Raw genomic sequence first — 18,957 nt, 5'->3', positions numbered from 1 at the left:
GGAGTCCTTTATCTTTTAGAGAAGATGTAGGTTTTGTTTTTAAGGTTTCATCAGTCAGGCTGTGTTCTATACTGCATTGTGAAAAATAATTTGTTTTTCTAATGTAATTTGGGATTATTCAGTAATATCTGTGTCTTCCTTCTTTGGTGTAACTCTTGCCTTAATAATTAATATTGTTTTTTTTTTTTTCTTCTAGGATTTAATGACTTTTGAGCATCAGTGGACCAACTTCTTTGCTAATTTTGATACTGAAATTCCCTTCATTCTGGAACTGTCAGAATCTCAGGCAGGGGAGGTATGCCTGCTTCAGTAATTCTTTGAAATGCCAGTGTCATCCATGCAGAAGTACTAACGCATGTTGAGCATTGTTGATTTTTATTCCTCTCTACCCATGTCACCTTACCTGTTTCAGGAGTCAAAACCTACATTTTGTTGATAAGTTGCCCACCCCCCAGGGTGTGATGGCATAGGACTGCATAATGTAATTCACAATTAAGTGTTTATTCGCTGATTACTGAGCTTAGCTTTAGGTTTGCACTACAGATCGCTATTTGTAGGTGGACCAAACTTGATTTCAGTGGTAGCTCCTGTATATGTGCACTCACAAGTTGAGGTCACACATGTCAGATCTCAAACATAACTGGTGACATTCAGGATGGATAAAAATACTACAGTGTGTTTGCTTCTAGTGCTTTTTGGAAGTATCTCTTCCTTTTTAAGCATATATGAGACTTAATGGTATTTGGGTTTGTTTATGGAGATAAGTAGTTTTTGAGGGTTGAGGACTTTTCTCTGAGAAGTGTAATTCAAGTTTGTTCTTAATGATAGTGAGGGTAAATCACACCTTCCATTTATTTGCTTATTAATCATGATTTTTTTTTCCCCACAGCCTTTCAGAAGTTATTTCAGTCATGGAATGATCTCAAGCCATATAACAGACAACAGGTATTACTCATTATTTCCTGTGAAACGGTGTTTTTTTTAGTATGTGGATGAGTTATTTCTATAACTGCCATAAGAACACTTACAATGCTTCCTTTGGGGACCACCCTATTATATTACATCTTATCTTTGCATATTTAAAAACAAACAAACAAACATGCAGAAGCAGTTCTGTGAGGGATACTCCAAATTTCCATGGGTTTTAATTCTATAGGTATTGCATACACAATTTCAATATGTTTGAAACCATCCACATTGCGTTTTCGAGTGTGATCAATTTCTTCATGGCCAGATATCAAAATACTGCACAGGATAGTTCTGTTTGAAAATTTGGATCTTCTGTTTATGATAATCAAATCAACTAAAATATGAAGGTTGAAGGAGTCGGTATGCTTTTCTGAGTCACGAAGAACAAGAGCAGTGTTTTTTATTGGAAGCAAGGCAGTTAAAACCCAAATCTTAGCCTACACAAGTTGTGGAATCCAGGTCAGCTTTATTTCATTTCAGCCCAGAATCTGAACTGAGAGAGGAGGGCTGTTTATCATATGTTGCAAAACCAAGTGTTCTGCTATTTCGAGCTAAATAAAGGTTGCTTAGCTCCTCGGTGTCTCTGCAGATTCTTCTTTATTTGGAATTAAAGGACACTGAACTCCAACTCCACTGTTTATTGTCTCCAGCATCCTATGTTGTTTTGCATTTAAATAATGGAAAGAAAAGTCTTGACCTTAACAGTGGAGTCTTGGGCCTGAAGCCAGAGCTAAAACCAAAATAGGTTTGTTCCAATCTACTTATTTCAAGGTTTGCCATGATAGTAAACTTTAAACGACTCAGTTTTTGAAGGCAATTTTCTTTTTTGAGGGGAAAAAAATTCTAATGGCCAAGTTTTAAATGCAGTCTGCTACTTAATGTTTAAGAAACAGCCTTGAGGTACAATATTGTATATGAAAGAAAATTATAGTCTTGTTAATTCAAGTCCTTTTTTCTTTGGAACTTGGTCTTTTCAATAGGAAGCTTTCTGTGGCTTTGATCTGTGCAGCTGTAGCAATTTTTTGTCCTGCTCTCCTAGTAAGAAATTGAATAGTTGGTCTATCATACTTGAAAGCCTTTTTCATTTGTTGTTATTCAAGTTTTCTTGCAGTGTTTTGGTGGTGATAGCTTCTTTTTTTTCCATAGTCCCAGCCGGCAGCCTTTTGTTCTGTTTGGTAGCCACTCAACTAGAGAAAACTTGAACTCTGGTAACTTCAATTTTCCATCAGAAGGACATCTTGTTCGAAACACTGGCCTTGGTGGAAGCACTGCTAAACATATGGTGAGGTTTTAAAGTAATTATCCAGCGCTTCTAGGCAGCATATATTTCTGTTTTCTTTGTATATTTTTATGCCCTTTAAGCACATGTTTCCTATTAGTTAAATACCCAATTTCTCATGTATAAAAACGTAAGTTACCTTAACAATCAATCAGCTTAAGGAGCAATTTTTTTTTCTCTTTCCAAGTGAAAGTATACTGGCTATTTAATCATAGGCTGCTGAAAGCTGCCCTTTAAAGACTGCTTGTTTTTTTTTTTAACACTTGAGGTGCTGCAAATGTTTGGGTGGGGGAGAGGAAATGCCACTTGGAACACTTACCCTAGCTGTAAAGAAAAAAGCTTTGTAATGGTAGCACATGATCTGACACACAGGTTTTGGTTGAATCAGAGCTGTTAAGCTGCTTCTTTAAAAGAAACAGTAGGACACTTCTCTCTCTTTTTTTAATAATGGTTTTGTAGGTAGACACAGGATCCATACGTGCATCCAAATTTCAGTGTCTGCTTCAGCAACCGAACAGTTGCTTGAAAATTTTGACCTTTGCAAATCTTTCTGGTGTTCTTTGTTCTGGTGAACTTTGAAAATCTCTGTGGTGTTCAACGAATGTTACGCTCAAGTTGTAAGATTAACTTGTTTCCGTTTTCAAGTAAAAGCTTAGTTTTAAAACATATCATGAGGTCGATGGCTTGTTGCACTGCTGCGCAGGGGACGTAACTGGGGAAGCGACCCCAGGGAACTCAGATCCTCTGCCTGGCTGGGCTGGGTGCATCAAGAAGGTAACTCGCAGCGGAGGAGGAGAGGTAGCGTGCAGCTTGCGTTGTGTAGTGCTCCCTGCTGGCTGATCTCCACGGGCCCTGGGAGTGTCTGTCAGTCGTGCGAGTCCCAAGTCTGTGCTGTGGAGGAGATGGATGTGGCTGAGTACATACAGGTCATCGCGGAGTGAACGTATGATTGAGGGACTGACTTTATGATCTTGTCGTGACATTTCATGCATAAGCTGCCTGATGGATGGATGGATACGGGTACTCCTGACACATCACATGAGTCAGATGCCTGAGAAAGGATTGTATTGGCATTCCAGTGAAATCTCATTCACCGTTTGCTGTCCTAACCTTATTTCTGTGAAGACATCTCCGATTTTTATTTTTTCTTCCCATGTTAACATTCCAGTTGAGTTCGTGTGCTATCTTTGAGAATGCAAGTGCAGTTTTTTTTTTTCTGATGCAGTACCTGCTCCATCTGTTGTCTTCAATTCTGACGTTGTTCTTAAAAAGGTGGTTGGTTTATTTACAGGTACAGGTGATACTGTTTTAATAGGGTATCGTGAAAACAGTAAATAAGGCCATGTGCGAGCATAGTTATTGGAACGTGACCCACTTCCCTTTTCATGAGAAGAGCAGTTGGCATAGGAAGTTGAAAATGCATTCTTAACACTTATGGAAGTCAGAGCTCATCTCCTTTCCAAAGCCTTTGAACCGTTCAGGTCAAGTCAAAAATGAAATATACCTTTGAAAACGTAAGTTGTTCTTTAAATCAGCCAACTCTCTTATACACCTTGTGTAGTATCAGTTGTTAGAATACTTAAGGGGAACTTAGTTTATTGTTAAATATTGCACTGATTTTTATTTTTACTAAGATCTTTCTGTATCTCATTACTACTGACCACCAGGTAGTGCAGTGTGTATCTCCAAAGGGACCTCTGGCTTGTTCCAGGACCTATTTTTTTGGAACCACTCACGTTCCTTTCCTGGGTAAGTATACTAAGCATGACAAGCAGCAATTTAAGGGAATTCTTCTCTTTAATCACTGCAAGTCTTAAATAATCAAAAGATGTTTTTGATTCCTTTATGAGCATTAGGCTGCAGTGTTTTTGGTGGTAGATTCTTGCATAATTCTGCAGTGGGTGCATGACACCTTAGCAGAACATTTTTCTGCTGCACATCCTACGCTACTGTGCAATGCTGTACACTACTGTGTTGTGATTCTTGTTGGTTTGGGTGGTTTTTGTGATTGTGTCTTTGTTTTACATTTGTTTTTTGGGGGTGTCGGTAAACAAGCCAAAGATTTTTAAAAAGGATAGAGAAAAGTCTTTGATTCATCCTCAGCCATCTTGCTTGGGTTGAATACAAGGTGTTTGAACAGTTATCTTCCCTAATAAAAACAAATCAAATGAAAGTTTGAAAAACAAGTTTCTTAAATGACCATTCTAAGTGGTTTGGGGTCTGTGGATAAAGTCAGTCTCCTTAGGGTTACCATACATTTTCAAACTGTATCCAACTCAGATAGTGTCAGAAGAGAAAGTGGTCAGAGGCATGCAAGAGAGAAGGAATTGTAGCATGTATCTACTGTAGCTATGCTTTTTCCTGGGTATCCAGTAATAGCAGCTTTGGGATCTTTGTTCTGACTCAGTGAAGCTGTGCTTACGAGATGCAGATATTATTTTGGCAATTATGTACAGTCTGTAGTGTTACGAGTTGATCTGTGCTTTGCTCTTTCTTTAATTTATAAACAAGGTGAAGTTACATAAAATATTGGGTAAATATTGTCTAAGATAAGCAGCAGAACTGTTAAGCCAAATAAGTTCTGTGTGAAACGCTTCCAGAAGTGCTTAAAGGAAATGTTTTTTTTTTCTTTACAGGAAATGACAGTGAGATGCACAAGAAATCTGAACAAGTGTAAGTTGCCGACTTAGAGTCATAGAGTGGTTTGGGTTGGAAGGGACCTTAGAGCCCCCCCAAACTCCCTGCCATGGGCAGGGCCTCGTGCCCCCAGCCCCATCCAGGCTGGATTTGAGCGCTGCCAGGGATGGGGCAGCCACAGTTCACAGAAATATTTCATAAGCAATACTCAGTCCAAATCCAGCTATATTTAGGAAGCAGAGTTGCAATCTACAATACAGAACGGCTGGAGTACATAAACTGGCTGTGTGACTTCAGGTATCCCTGGAGTAAACTTTTTTAACAAATACCGTTTGCTGTCTTGCATTGTTAACATTAACATTTTAAAATGGGTAGAGAAGTAAGAGAACTAAAACCTAAATGAAATGCATGTATTAGTACATGCAATTATATGGATTAAACCTCATCAAATAAATAAGGTTAATTTTTAAACTACTTGCTGCTCTCAGGGATGAAGTTAGAACAAAGCCTCTGTAGAGCTTGTTTGAATTGGCTGATGCCTGTCCAGGCAATCATCAGGGCGTTTTGAGATTCCTCCATATTGGGCCATGCTTGGGAGCTTCAGATGCTTTTTTTCCGTTTTTCGGGAATGCTTTGCATAGGCTTAAATGCTGTATTTTTGTCTGTCTTTCCCCCTGCATCCATCCCTCAAAATTTAGCTGTTGCAGAAGAGTTGGGGAAGAAGGAACGTTGGTCTATTTATCTTTCGGTTCCAGTTTAGTTGCAGGACAAAATGTCTTAGTTGGGCACAGGTTTTTTGTTTTCAATAGCTCTGGAGCTGTGAATGTGTCAGGAGCTGTAAATCACTTCTGGCTTCTCATCATCTTTGTTTAGTTCAGTAGTAGTCTTTCACTTCCCATTTATGAAGAGAATGGGACTAAGCTATGATGTAGATGTGATCTAAAGGCGGTGACTGCTTTGTTCTGGCTTTTTTTTTGATTGACATTCTCCAGTAAAAGACCGTCTTAAAGCTGGTTCTAGCCTGGTTTTCTTTTTTCAGAACGTGGGGCTACCATTCCATTTCTGTGTGAATATTTAGGGGGTGATCCTTAACACAGTTCCAGTGAAAGTCAACAATAAAATGTGTATTTTCCTTGACTGATGAGAACAGGGCTACATTTCTGGCAAGAGATTTTATCAAGATACTCTGTAGTTTGAGCAATAGCAAATTAATCTTTTTTAAACTGTGATTTAAGCATAAAGCTACATCTACACTCATTTGAACAAGAACCCCTTCTGTACGAGGGAGTTAGTTCTGTGTTAACTGCTCCTTTTAAACCGTGGAGGAAACCAAACTCTATCTGTCTAGTAAATGTTGTGTTTGTGTTTCTCTTCAGTATGCTGTTGTCGCAAATATATACTGCTGTTGTAGAGGCTGTGCTTGCTGGCATTGAGTGCTATGCTAAAACTTCCACTGAATCCAAGGTAAATGAAGCACTGATTCTGTACATTCTCACTGTTGATTTGCTGCCGTATAAACTTATATTTAATATATTTAAACACCCTTTACCTCACATGCCCACCCCCCAAAAAAAAACACCTTTCACAAAGCATTTCAGACAACTGCTTAGCATTAACGAGGTTAACACTGTGGTTTCCAAGCAGTATCTCTGAATTCTGTCAAAAAAAAAATAAATTCAGGGTGTATCTAATCTTACCTTTTTACAGTAGTTCATCTTTTATGAATTTCCCTTACCTTACAGTAAGGAACACTAGAGAAGTAAAAGACAAATTTTAGCCGGGTGCATCAGTGTAATATTGTTTGGTGTATGGTCTCTGTGTATTTTATGGGTGCTCCTACGGTTGCTGGGATTTTGAAATATGGGAAAAGGTGTTTCATTCTTGATTTCCTTTTTTCAGGCAAAGGAGGGAGCAGAGCAGATGTTTATGTCTATGTTAGATACCCTACATTTAACACAGCTTAAAACGGCGTTAAGGTAACTACTTCCAAATAAATATTGATTTATTGCATCTTTTGGGGGAAAAAATGCACAAAATGTTAACTTCAAAGTTAACTTGTGCGAGTGTCAGTATTCCAAGACTTCATAATGTGTTCAAAAAGCTCTTACAATCACAATAATTTAATTTTTCCTGTTTATGTAATCACTTCAACAGTTACTTTGTTTAAAATGTGTTATTGCTGCTCTTTAAAAATGTGCAATAGAAGTATACAACATGTTTTTCACCAGTACATTTTCTTTTCTGCAGCTCTAAAATTGCTTTTCAAATTCAGGCTGTGAACAATCATGGAAGGTTTGTATCGCTTCCTGCTATTAATTAGTGTTCTATTACATTAATGAATATATTGTCTCGGAGACTGAAAAAACATTTGATTATTTTGTACAAGATGCTCTAAATATTTTTATATTTGAGTCGGTTTAATGGATTCCTATTTGTAATTATGGAATCTTGAAAACATTTTTAAAAAAAAAAAGGAAAAAGAATACAACTGGGTAAACCATTTTTATTAACTCTGTTAATGAGTAGAAGCAGCACAAGCCCATTAAGAGTTTCCATTTAAAACAGTGCTTTTAACTTGGTTGACATCACGAGCTTGTGCTTTTTTAATCCCCATGTTGTCTAATTGACTGAAATGGCCTACACAAATCAGAGCTTGCTTTAAAATGAAATAGATTTTTGACTGTTAAAAAGTCACTCAAAATGATCTAATCTTTAAATATTTAATTATCATTATTATTCCAGAATTACTCCATTAGATAATGAGGATAGCCTGAGTCTGATTAAAACGGTAAGTAAGCTGTTCAATATTCTGATTATATATTTTGTTAGAAAGTAGAGCTTGAGTGGCTGTTTTTATGGGGCATGCTGAGCATTTTATCTATGTGACTAGAAATGTAATGGCAGTGATTATTTCAGAGATAAGATTGAGATAAGATTGAGTTTTAATGTGAAGTAAGTGGAATTTGGAGCAAAACCTTAAAATATTGTTAAGGTTTCAGGCTTTTCGATTCAATGTAAAAGCATTGTGTTTTAGGAAGTTTAAAACACGCTGTTTGTTGCTTCACTTGAAATATTTCAAATTCTGCATTCTCTCCCTTTCCTGTCCAACTGTCTGATCGTTGTAGGCGTCTATGATGGTGTTTGACATTCCAGACTTGCTCACAGGAAGAGGATGCTTGGGATCTGTTGTCTTTTCAGAGTCCTTCCTAACATCACAGATATATGTAAAAGAAAAAGGTAACTACTTTGATTTCTAGTACCAATGTATCATTCTCTGAACTTTTTTGTGGTTGAATAGCAAATGGATTTCTGATGGTTGTTATTATTGCCGTTAATATTTTTAAGCCTTTTTGTTAAATATCTACATGTTTTAGCCTGTAGTGATCTACACGTTTTTGCCTGTAGTAAAGAATATCTTAAGTGTCAAGACAGTTTGTCTAAGCTAACTGAAAGGACTTCAGGTTTTATGGCTGCCTTGTCCCTAAGATTGGGCTGAGGTGTCAAGCATTCCAGTATACTAGTAACCTACCCAAATTTTCCTTGGTCTTGGTGAATATTTTATATTGTAGCTCTCTTATATCACTTTGTAATACTTGTTTCATGTATTTGGAAGAGATAAAATAAAACTAAAATGATACAACTTCTAGAAAGCTTATTTTTAGAACAGGCTTTTATTTAAAATACAGAATATTGAGTAATATCTTTAAACAAGTGAATAGTTTTTCAGATTGTTTACATGTGGCAAGGAAGTGTAGTTGTTAGGGTTGTCTGGACAATATTTATGAATTCTTGTATGCAGACAGACTGCAAGATTTTTAACCATGGGAGTTGGAACACTTTTGGTGAGGAAGAGAGCAAAGGAAGAAGCCAATCACACATTCAGCCACTAGTATTATTTATATTAAAACTTTGTAGTCCCTCCTCAAAACTAGAAGTTTTGGGCTACCATTTGGGGCAAGTTGCAGGCAAGAATTGGAAGAAAGTTAGCTTAGGCTGTAGTGCGAGCCAGAAAGAAGCAAGAAATAGCCAAGAAGCTATGATAAGGAGATGCAAGAGGCATACTGAGAACAAAATAAAAGCAGGGCTTCTTTGTTGTTTAGCAGTTCTGGGTACATTACAGCACAGGGAGACTAGAAGCTAGTCTGCTGGGAGAGCTTCACTTAAAAAATAATGAGTCCTTAAAATAATGAGCAATCTTTTCATATTTCCTAGAGAAATTTCCAGTTATTAAAGTAACATTAAATGGTCTGAAGTACATGGATGGTATTATACTTCTTTGCTTTCCATTTACTTCCCTGCAGATGGCAGTATTAATTCAGAAACCAGCCACATAATATTGACTGCAGCTATCCCAAGATACGCATCTTGGCTGGTTAGTACACAAAAATTTGTTCGATTTTATTCTGTGAATGCAGTTTCACAACTGGAATCGTGTCATAAATGTATGGATTTATGAAGAAGAAGTACAGAATCCAGTCATTAAAACAGAATTCTGTAATACTGTAATTTTTTTAAAATTTGGACAAGGAGTGTATAAATAATAAGAAGAAACAGGCTGATGGTTCCATTCATGACAAGTTTTAAATCATTTTCTTTTCACCACCATTTCAGTTTTTAACTGTCTGAAGTCACGTTTGGTTTTTATTTTTTTATTTCTAGGAAGTATACACTATAACATTTGAAAATTCTGTTTATTGTGGGGTCACTTCAGTGTCTACCCCAACAGAGGTCTGTTTCCAGACCTCTAAGGTAGTAAACTGAGTTATAACTTCAATGAATGTTCAGAAGAAGGACAACATTATGCCAGTTGGCAGTCCATGCTTCTGAAGTACTTTAATAATGGTATTTTTTTTGAAAGTTACACTCCTTTGTGTCTAATACAATACAGTTTTAGTCTACAAAAACAATTTAATGGGGAGTATCTCCTTGAATATATTTCAAAGAATTATTTCTGTCCCATGGTAGCACAGTATTGAAAAGCACAAAGCTGTCTTTGAAGCAGTCTGGTCAGGATTTTTAACTGTCTGTGGTCCATAAGGTTCTTGAACCTTCTTTAAAGATTTCTTGTTGAATTAACTTGCTTTATCTACTAACAGTACAAAGGGAAACTTTTTTTTGGCTACAGGTTGAAGATAGCGATGTGAAACTGTCTGAAAAGGCACAGCTAATATTAAAGGTAAAATTAAACTTTTTAGTTAAATTATAAAGGTTATTTTTTTCAAGAACCAATATCCTCAAGATCTTAGCTGCTAGTAAAACTGGCTTTTAGCATTTTTTTCCTCTTCTGTGAAAGTCTTATCTGTTCTATCTTGTCTTTTTTAAACTTGGACCTAAAAAAAAGAAATGCATTGTATGTAAAAGTTTGGTGTTTTCTTTCAGTCCAAGAATGGCAAAACCCAAGAGCAAAAAGTTCTAATAGGGCTTAGATTCCATGGAAGTCTCACTAAGCATTACCCATGGAGCACATGAGCTTAAAAAAAAAAACCAACAAACCTCAATGCCACTTTACATGCAACTTTCTTTTAACTTAATTAGCATGCTAAATGTCTACAGGAAAACACTTCAAGCAGTATGAAAAAGAAAAGAATTTGGGATCTGGGAACGTCTTAAACCACATGAGTTTCACATTTGTGGCTTAGCTTGCGGTTCCCAGGAATCTTCATTACAAATAGTTTCATTTTCCTGTAGTACACTTTGAGTTCAGTCGATTGACAATCTAAAAACAAAAAGCTGTGCCTTGTGGCTGTGACAATAACTTGTAATTTAATAGCTGCTGGCAAAACCAGCCGGGGGGCGGAGGGGGTGCTTCTAAAAATTGGTCTCCTGACATAAGTGTCTTTCACTAGTTCTTCTGTATCCGTGCAGTTTAAATTCTTTTAAACAGCATCTGTCAGAACTTTTTCATTTCTTTATTCTTGTAGTAAAACCTCTTCTGATGAAAATGTTCTTGTCTAGACTACAGTCTTTGATGTGGTCTGTGATACTTTTGTTTTTTATCCTGTTTAGGAAGACAAATCTTTTCTGGGCACTTTACTTACTGGAGGTGATGGAGCATATATTTACTCCAGCAATCCACAGGCCATGCCTGCAGAAGGTGAGATGTGTTTTCAATTGTTTTTACAGTTAGTCCAGTTTCTGCACAGTTTCTGGGATTCACGAATTTGTACCATCATTTTAAGCTGCTTTCTTTCTACTTGCCTCTGTAAATCTCTTGTTAAACTCCACGTTTTCCTTCTTTGTTCCCAACCTCTGCTTGGAACTCGTAGGTGTAGAGGAAGAATTTATATCAGAGCTATAGGCTTGATTTTGACACACATGCAGCTCCCGTTGCATGATTGAGAATTAATGTTTGTGAGCCTGGGAGAGTTCTCCCATAGTTAAAGTACAGAAGAATGCACAAACTGGGTTTTTCTCCCCTTAATGGGTAAAGTGGGCTTTGGCTTTTTCTGTACCTGTGAGAACATCAGGTTAGAAAGACTGGGCGTTAAAGTAGTGACATTATGCTGTGGGCTCCCAGCATAGGAACTGAAGGCCAATACGTAAGTACCTTTTGAGCAGCATGATACACTGCCTCTGTGTTGTGATTTGTTTCTAAATTTACTTAAAGCCTTGTGCTCTTTGCTTCTACCAAAGCCTCTTCCCGGAGCTGACATGCTGTTCCAGCTTTTTTTTCTGTTGTCATTTTCACTCAGGAACTTTATTAGCACAGAAGCTCCCTGTATAACAGAAAGATGGTCATTCTCAGTATTTTTCAGATTTGGTGAAGTTACTGTTTTCTGACACAAAATGACAAGCAATGGATAGACCACTCCTCTTGTCTTGGTGCATTTTAATTGAAGACCTTTAGTTATGTTACTGAGATGCTCGTGCTTCTTAATACAACTTAGGTGGACTGTTGGCAGGATTTTCCTTCACACGGCAGCATTGCATTAATGTGACTTGCTTTGCCTTGTGAAAACTCAAAGGTGAATGAATATTTTGCTAAATCAAAACATTTCTTAAGGCATATTGCTTCTCTATTCTTTTGTCCAGGGTAGGTACTCTTGTCACAGTATTGATGTACAGCAGCAGTGGTTGTTCAAATACTTATAAGCTGTTAATTTTTATGGGAAAATACTTAGCTTTTTTCTTTTGTAGTTACACAAAGAGAGTACTGAAGACAAATAATGATGTGCAAAGCAATAAAACAGCAAGTTTCACATACTGGATTTTTTTTTTTTCACTCTAATTTAGAAGATTTTAAAGGAAAAGTTAATGCAGAACAACACGTTTAGCTATTTTGTTGTTTTGCAACACAGTTCTGTGGGTGCAGGCTCACTCGGTAAATAATCAGGGAGAAGAAGAGTGGTTTCTTCAGCGTTGTGAAAAGTGACTGTCTCTGCCTCAGTGGAGCAGTGTGTTTTTTCCCCTTTTTTGGTAGATTTGCTAAGTTAAATGTTTCCATAACTCTCGGGATGGAGAGTTATAAGTAGGTGGTATAAAGACCATTATGTAACACTTCAACGAGTGAGATATTTTCTCAGGTGTCAAGTGAAAACCAACTTGATCTCGTTCCCTTTCATGTGTGCTGCAAGATGCTTTGCTGTGCTCCAATTTGGGCTCTACTGGGGCTTCAGCCATCTAGTCTGGCAAGGCGAGGTGAAAAAGATGCTGTCACACAGGCACTCCTCCTCTCTGTCATTTGTCTTGCTGTAATGAGCTCTGCATCCACGACTAAAGTTCATGGCAAAGAAGTTGAGCTGTTAAACCTTTTCCTCAGTATGCTAACGTGTCTAATGTTCTCTGGAATTTTATGGGGTGAACTTCACTGAGTCAATCACTCGTACCAATTAATTGGTCTCTGTTGTGATTAATGACTTGTGAAAAATATACAAACGGTATATCAAGTTGTTCTTGATGTAATTCAGTGACTTTAATGTTGAAGGGGGCAATCTTGGTTTGGACTAATTACAATTCTTTTTGGATTCCTTTCCTGTTACAGAAGAATTAACATCTCCAGTTTTCCTGCTTTTTTCCCCCATTTCTCAGGATTTGTCAGTGGGATGCTCTATGAAATCTGACAAATGTATTCCTAATGTTGTATTTGGCCATATTTCTTCCTCAGCCAACAGAATACCACCTGTGTTGTGTGCTTTGAATTTTGTGAGCCCTATGTCAGCAATGAAGTTCTTGTCTACGTAGACTGTTAAATTTCTACACTTGTTTTATTATGTGAAGCTTTCTAGTGACTTGGAGGATTTGTTGATTCCTAGGTTGTCTCCATTTTACTTTGAATTTGGACCTCAAATTTGTGATTGCTTTGCTTACAACAGTAGTGCCTGTGTGTTATAATAGCAGTTGATTTTGCAGCACAGGTTTAGTGTTTGCTGGAAGCTTCACCCTACAACTATGGCATTTGTAGCTAACAGCCTTTTTTCAGCTAACTGTTGAAATCATTTACCTAGATACTGTGAATCTTATCAAGCTTCTTTTCAGTATTAGGATTTAAAAGTTTGAAGATCTTAATGAGTTGCCATTTCAAGAGGAAAATGTCTTAGTTCTTTGCCTTCATTCTTTATTTATTCAAAACATTATTTGATTGAGCTGGGTGTACAGTCATGTTTAGCTGGATCTTGTAGCTGTTCTGCTGCTGACCCTTGCTTTTTGTTAAAGCTCAGCTCTGAGTAAAGCTGCTTTTTTTTCCCTTTCCCTTTTCCTGTCTCACACACTTGCCTGGATGGGATGTGATCCTGCTTTTAATGCTTGGTCTAGCACTGGTAGCAGAGCCCCTACTTCAGTCTTCTGTTTATGGCTTTCTTAGGACTGTCAGAAATTAGCTTTTGCTAATGTCAGTCTGTAGAGCTTTGGAATATTCTTTGTTATACCAGTGAGCCTTGCTGCTTCCCCTGATCATCCCATTTGCTAAGAGCCAGTGTCGAGGAAAAAAAAGGAGATAAAATGAACTTTGTCTCTCTCAGCTCTAAGTCAGGAGCTTCCGGGGAAATTGCTAGCCCAGAAACAGTTGCCTCTGAGAAATCCCAGTGCAGGGTGCCCAGCCCCACACTGGGGCGGCTGCTGAAGAAAAGAGCAAGTTGTCAGAAGTGGGATTCGAACCCACGCCTCCAGGGGAGACTGCGACCTGAACGCAGCGCCTTAGACCGCTCGGCCATCCTGACGGTGCTGCTGTGCTGGGGAAGCAGTGAGCAAGGATTTATGGCAGCATGTAGGGGATCTGTGTAAAGGGGGTGGTTCTGTGCCTGTGCAAGGACAGGAACCTCTTCTGATAAAGGGCTTGCTTGTTTTCAACTCCCTTTTGATGAGGGAGTGAAGGCAAACTGTTATCTGAGATTTCGTTTTTTACTGTCTGCGTGGTTTGTATTAATATGTTGGCTCTTTGCTGGAAGTCTCACCACCTTTTCCCCTTCCCCCCAACCCTAAAAAATGAAGCAGAGAGTATTTTTATAGTAAGTGGGCTTCAGGGAGGGCTGAGATGAAAGCAAATGTAATCACAGTCATGATTCCTGCCCTTGATAGTGAGATCTGGTGAAGAGCAGATAACTGCACTCTGAATGCTGCCTAGAAGGTATTGCAAATCTTCACTCAAATGTGTTCCATGTTAAGTATGACAAAATTCTGCAAGAGCATAGATTCTCCCTGAGAAAGAGGCATTCAACCATCATATGATGTTGAAATATTGGTACACACCTCAGTGACTTTTTTCTTTCACGTTCTAGGCAAATTGTACTTCTTCTCAGATGGTATCCTCTTTTCTGACCCCCACCATGGCAGCATTTCCATTTCAAAGGACCATATGAAGTCCCTTTCTCTCTACGATGGGGTGAGTGTTCTGTTTGTTCCTACTACCACTAACTTTTCATCACATTTTAGAATTACTTGTATGCGACTAATGCAAAGTGTTCAATTTCAGTTGCATTTTTATAAGGGTGTGTAAAACTAATACCTGATGCAAACATCTACTGTTTTTATATTGCTTAGCTAAACAAATTATTGATAAAATCCAAGGATATAATGTTCTTAATCTGTAAAATTGCTTTTTATAAGAAAAAATGCAGAACAAAGCTTTCATAAAATGCCTAGCGGTCCTAAGTCATGGGTAGAGAAAAGTTCAAGGCATTGTGAAGTCCTACAGAGTATTAGGCAGCAAAATGCTGCGTTCTGTTCAAAATATATTTAACCTTTAGCCAAACGTTCGTGGCAGTGTACTTCTTATCTCCGGGGAGGTCACGAGCAGTGTCTGTCTCCTGTCGTAGAGCACCGTGTAACTGACAGGGTGAAGGGAGTGCCTGGTTCGCCTTTTCCAGGCTGAGAGATGAGATGGAGAGGCATGCTGCTTGTAACTATACATATTCCAAATAATTTCAGTAAAAGCCAGTGTTAGGAATCACAAAAGTATGACTACGATCAGCTTAGTATCTCTTCACTCAACTTTGTGAAGCTGCTGTGCTAATAGTTTGGTTTTCTGGCTCAGTGGGAATTGAGCCAGGATGATGATGGCACCTCAGCTTTTTTTCTTCTTTTTCCTCTTTGAGGCAGGCACGCTGGGTTAACTATCACTTTTTCAGGATGGAAAAGAAATTATTTTGGTTATTGTTTCCTAAGCACACACAAAAAAAAGTTCTTTCCTTTAGTTTCTATTTTGTTCAGGTACAGCATTACACATTTGCTTAGTGACCTCCAGAAAGCATTGTGTAGCTGTAATTTCATCATATAATGGAGGAAAACAGTAAAATACAATAAAAGTGCTATTCAATTGAGATGACTGAGGAGAATCTTACCTTAGCTGCCTTTTCTTCTATATCATATTAATTGCCCAGTGGTAGTTTAAGAAGCTATTTTAACGCTGACCTTCCTTCTATTGTTTGATTCAAGACACTCACTTTCGTAAAACTAGCTATTTATGGGACCTGGCTATCATTCTTGAACCGACGCCAGATTTTTGTGTAAAGCTAAACCTTGACAGAGAGCATTTTATTGTTTAACTGACTAGGCATAATACAAGGGTGGAGAGTTTAAACGTTCAGTGACAGGAGAAGAAGGCTAATTGTTATGCTTTTGCTGAAAGTTAGTGCAGCAACAATATTGATGGAAAGTAAATGATAATGCTAGGATTAAAATGAAAAATAGAGACTGTAAGTGATGCAGAGTACGGATTCTTAGCAGCTGTCTCATGATGCCTGCTTGATGCTTCTCTTTTTGACTTGAAAATGTATTTCTGCTTCCAACACATGCTGCAAGCTTCTCTCTTCTGAGAATCGAGGTGCTTAACTGCCATCTAACCTCCTGAAGTCCTCGGGGCTCACAGGCATCCAGTGCATAGAGGAAAGGATAAATTGCTTATGAAATTGTGCCACGAACATCTAAAGCAATAACCATCCCATCCCAATCTGGGTACAACCAAAGATAACTCACCAGGGTGTAAGGCAGTATTGGTCTGCATTCTAGCTTAGTTCCAGCCAACCAAAGGGAGTAGTTGCCACCCAGTCTCTACACCCAGGTTTATTTCTTTCTCTTTCGTAGCTGAAATTTTACCGAAGCATCTTTATTGTGTAAAGATTAGATTCTGAGTGCTTGGTTATAGGGTCTTAAATTTAAGACTAAGGATTGAAGCTTGAAGGTATCTGAATCCAATATTCATTTTGGTCATTTATCATTACCTGAACAAATATTTAAGTGATATTTAGATTTCATAACAGAATTAACATCTTGTAAAACTTGGAAAATAATTCTTTTAACCTTAAGTCTGTGAGGAATATTGATGTTTATTTTCAGCCTTCTTCAATTTGTAGCATGCTAAACGTTTTCCAGGAGGAGGAACATGTTCTGTTGGGCTTTTCACGTGCAGATTGCAGCAAGTATGAGTTTTCATACTTCAGTCTTCATTAAATCTTCCAGTTATCCCACAGGACCTGGGGTCTGTGGGCCATGAGCTAAAAGTCATTTTCTCTTGAGAAATTGTTCTCTTAAAACATTTTTGTTCTTCAGTAACCTCAGTGACTTAAGGAGAAGATTACTTTTATAATTAATCCCTGAGTCAGGAAAGGGTAGAGATTTCTTTGACAAATGTTTCTTAATTGATACTGATTCTTATGTAAATGTTCCCCAGTTGGAGCTTTCCTCCAAAATCAGGAAGTAGGGATCTTTCTTCATGTCCAAGGAGATGGATGTTACTCAAATGCCAACTTGTACACTGAGTAACAGAATCCCTACTTTCCAAGGATGTTTCACACTGTTGGGTTGTACTCTGTGTCCAATACTTTGGTATGAAGAGAGTTGCAGGTTAAAGCTTGAGCATGAAACACTCAAGCATCCTGACAAGTTGTACATAGATGGCTATCTCGAAATCCAGAAAGCAAGGGTCACATCTTGTTTTCTTAGAAGAAAAATTGGATAATCTCAGTTCAATTCTTCTGAGGGAGACTGGTTTTGAAGGCTTCAGCTTTCTGTTGGTGAAGAAACAACAGGTTCAGTGGAGTTTGTGCTCGCTGAAGAATCTGAGAGAAATGGGACACTTGTAAGATGCAGGCAACCCACACTTCCAATTGCAGGCTTGACAGATGTACCTGTTGGCAGTGAGGAACCTTTCAGGTCAGAACCTGAAGAGAGTGGTATGAAAGTTTGCAGTAGCACCACACCATCCTTCTGATCCTTTTACTGACTCATTTAATTTGTTCTTCTAAGGAACCTGTGTAAGGAAATGTAAAGGTATAAATAAAGGTAGCTCTGTTGTGATGCATTAGCAGTTAGAAGAAGAGAGGCTGGTGGTGGAGGGAAAAGATGGGGCTACAAGAATAGGTATTAAAATTCAAATGTTTTTTATTTGTCTTTTGTTTTTTAAGGATCCAAATCATGTGAACAATCCCAGGTGTTTTCTTTAAAGTGTACAATATTGCTGATAGCTGCTAAATAGAAACTGAGAAGTAGAGCAGGTGATTTTTCTGCTCCATTCCAGTGACATGCAAGCTAATGAATGCTCAGATCATTATGCATGCCATGCTAAGTAGTACAGATCAGAAAAGAACTGTTACAGTCATAACACATTAAGCCTGTTTCTCACTTTCAATAACTGTTTTTTATAAATTGTCCTGTTTCTTCCTTTTTCTAGGATTCAACCAGTATTGTTGCTGCTCTCTTTATAGACTTCAAAAGCTCCTTGCTTGCTCATCTACCAATTGAATTCCATACCCAAGACAACTTTTTGATGATTGCACTTTTCCCCAAAACGAAGATTTATAAAGCTTTTTATTCACAGGTAAAGTAAATAAAGATAGCAATTTTTTAGCCCAGTCCAAACTCTTAATCTTTGTGTTTCAGATGAGAGGCAAGGGTAAATGTCTGTGTAAACTAATTATATTTGTTTTAAAATATATATATGTATATTCCTTCTTATGTTAGATCAGCTGCTGAAGCTTGGCATCTGATAAGTAGGTTCTGAAAAGTTTGAAGTATGAGGTCTTTCTTGCCTCACTCTTCACAAGCAAAACCTTTTCCTGTATCTCAGTGCACCAGCATGGTTTGGAAAGGAGAAGAAGCAATTAGTTCTGAGGGAGCAACAGGTTAGGAAGTATGTTGAAACTAACTGGATGTTAGGAGGGTGATTTTCAGCAAGAGGTTGGTTGGTTCAGCACTAGAGCAGGCCACCCAGAAACTTAGTCTCCACTTCTGAAGATCTTGAAAACTTGGCTGGACAAATCCATTTTGCAAATCTGATCTGTACTGCCAGCAGTAGTCCTGCTAGGAGCAGAAGATTGGTCTGGAGACCTCCAGAGGCTCTTTTTCCTCTAGAAACTTTCTTTTTTATGTGACCGATAGCAGTTCCCTGTAGTCCTTCCTAGAAGCATGATTGCTTCTGATCTTAGGAACTTGCATGTGTGAGAAACTTTGTCATGTGTGTATTCGTAGTGATTGTGTTGCTTGTTATGTTTAATGGTCACCATGTGCTTTCATTTTGTATTCTGAAGTCAGCGATTGCTCTAAAAGCTTGTTTTCTAGTAGTTGCATTTTAAACGTAGTACTGGTGTATAATTGGCTGCAGCAATTGTATGCAGTGGCAGAGGTTCCATTGTATTTTTTTT

The 18,957-nt window shown here is 38.0% G+C and overlaps 1 protein-coding gene across 2 annotated transcripts in view; it reads left to right on the top strand.

The window, feature by feature from the left end:
• Window positions 1-18,957, top strand: part of DNAAF9 (dynein axonemal assembly factor 9) — a 72,196-nt gene that overhangs the window by 26,174 nt on the left and 27,065 nt on the right. For both annotated transcript variants that reach the window (XM_082760177.1, XM_082760178.1), the window contains exons 8-22: window positions 197-295; window positions 890-945; window positions 2,116-2,251; window positions 3,916-3,997; window positions 4,885-4,921; window positions 6,262-6,349; window positions 6,785-6,861; window positions 7,133-7,177; window positions 7,628-7,673; window positions 8,011-8,122; window positions 9,187-9,257; window positions 10,011-10,061; window positions 10,892-10,979; window positions 14,599-14,702; window positions 17,988-18,134. In XM_082760177.1, coding sequence (XP_082616303.1) covers window positions 197-295; window positions 890-945; window positions 2,116-2,251; window positions 3,916-3,997; window positions 4,885-4,921; window positions 6,262-6,349; window positions 6,785-6,861; window positions 7,133-7,177; window positions 7,628-7,673; window positions 8,011-8,122; window positions 9,187-9,257; window positions 10,011-10,061; window positions 10,892-10,979; window positions 14,599-14,702; window positions 17,988-18,134 — 1,239 coding nt within the window. The remainder of the gene's footprint in view (window positions 1-196; window positions 296-889; window positions 946-2,115; window positions 2,252-3,915; window positions 3,998-4,884; window positions 4,922-6,261; window positions 6,350-6,784; window positions 6,862-7,132; window positions 7,178-7,627; window positions 7,674-8,010; window positions 8,123-9,186; window positions 9,258-10,010; window positions 10,062-10,891; window positions 10,980-14,598; window positions 14,703-17,987; window positions 18,135-18,957) is intronic.

The sequence above is a fragment of the Aythya marila genome (assembly GCF_965140915.1).
Source record: "Aythya marila genome assembly, chromosome: 4".
Lineage (NCBI taxonomy): Eukaryota > Metazoa > Chordata > Aves > Anseriformes > Anatidae > Aythya > Aythya marila.
The sequence above is the reverse complement of the archived record's forward strand: the minus strand, read 5'-3'. Positions and strand labels throughout refer to the sequence as shown.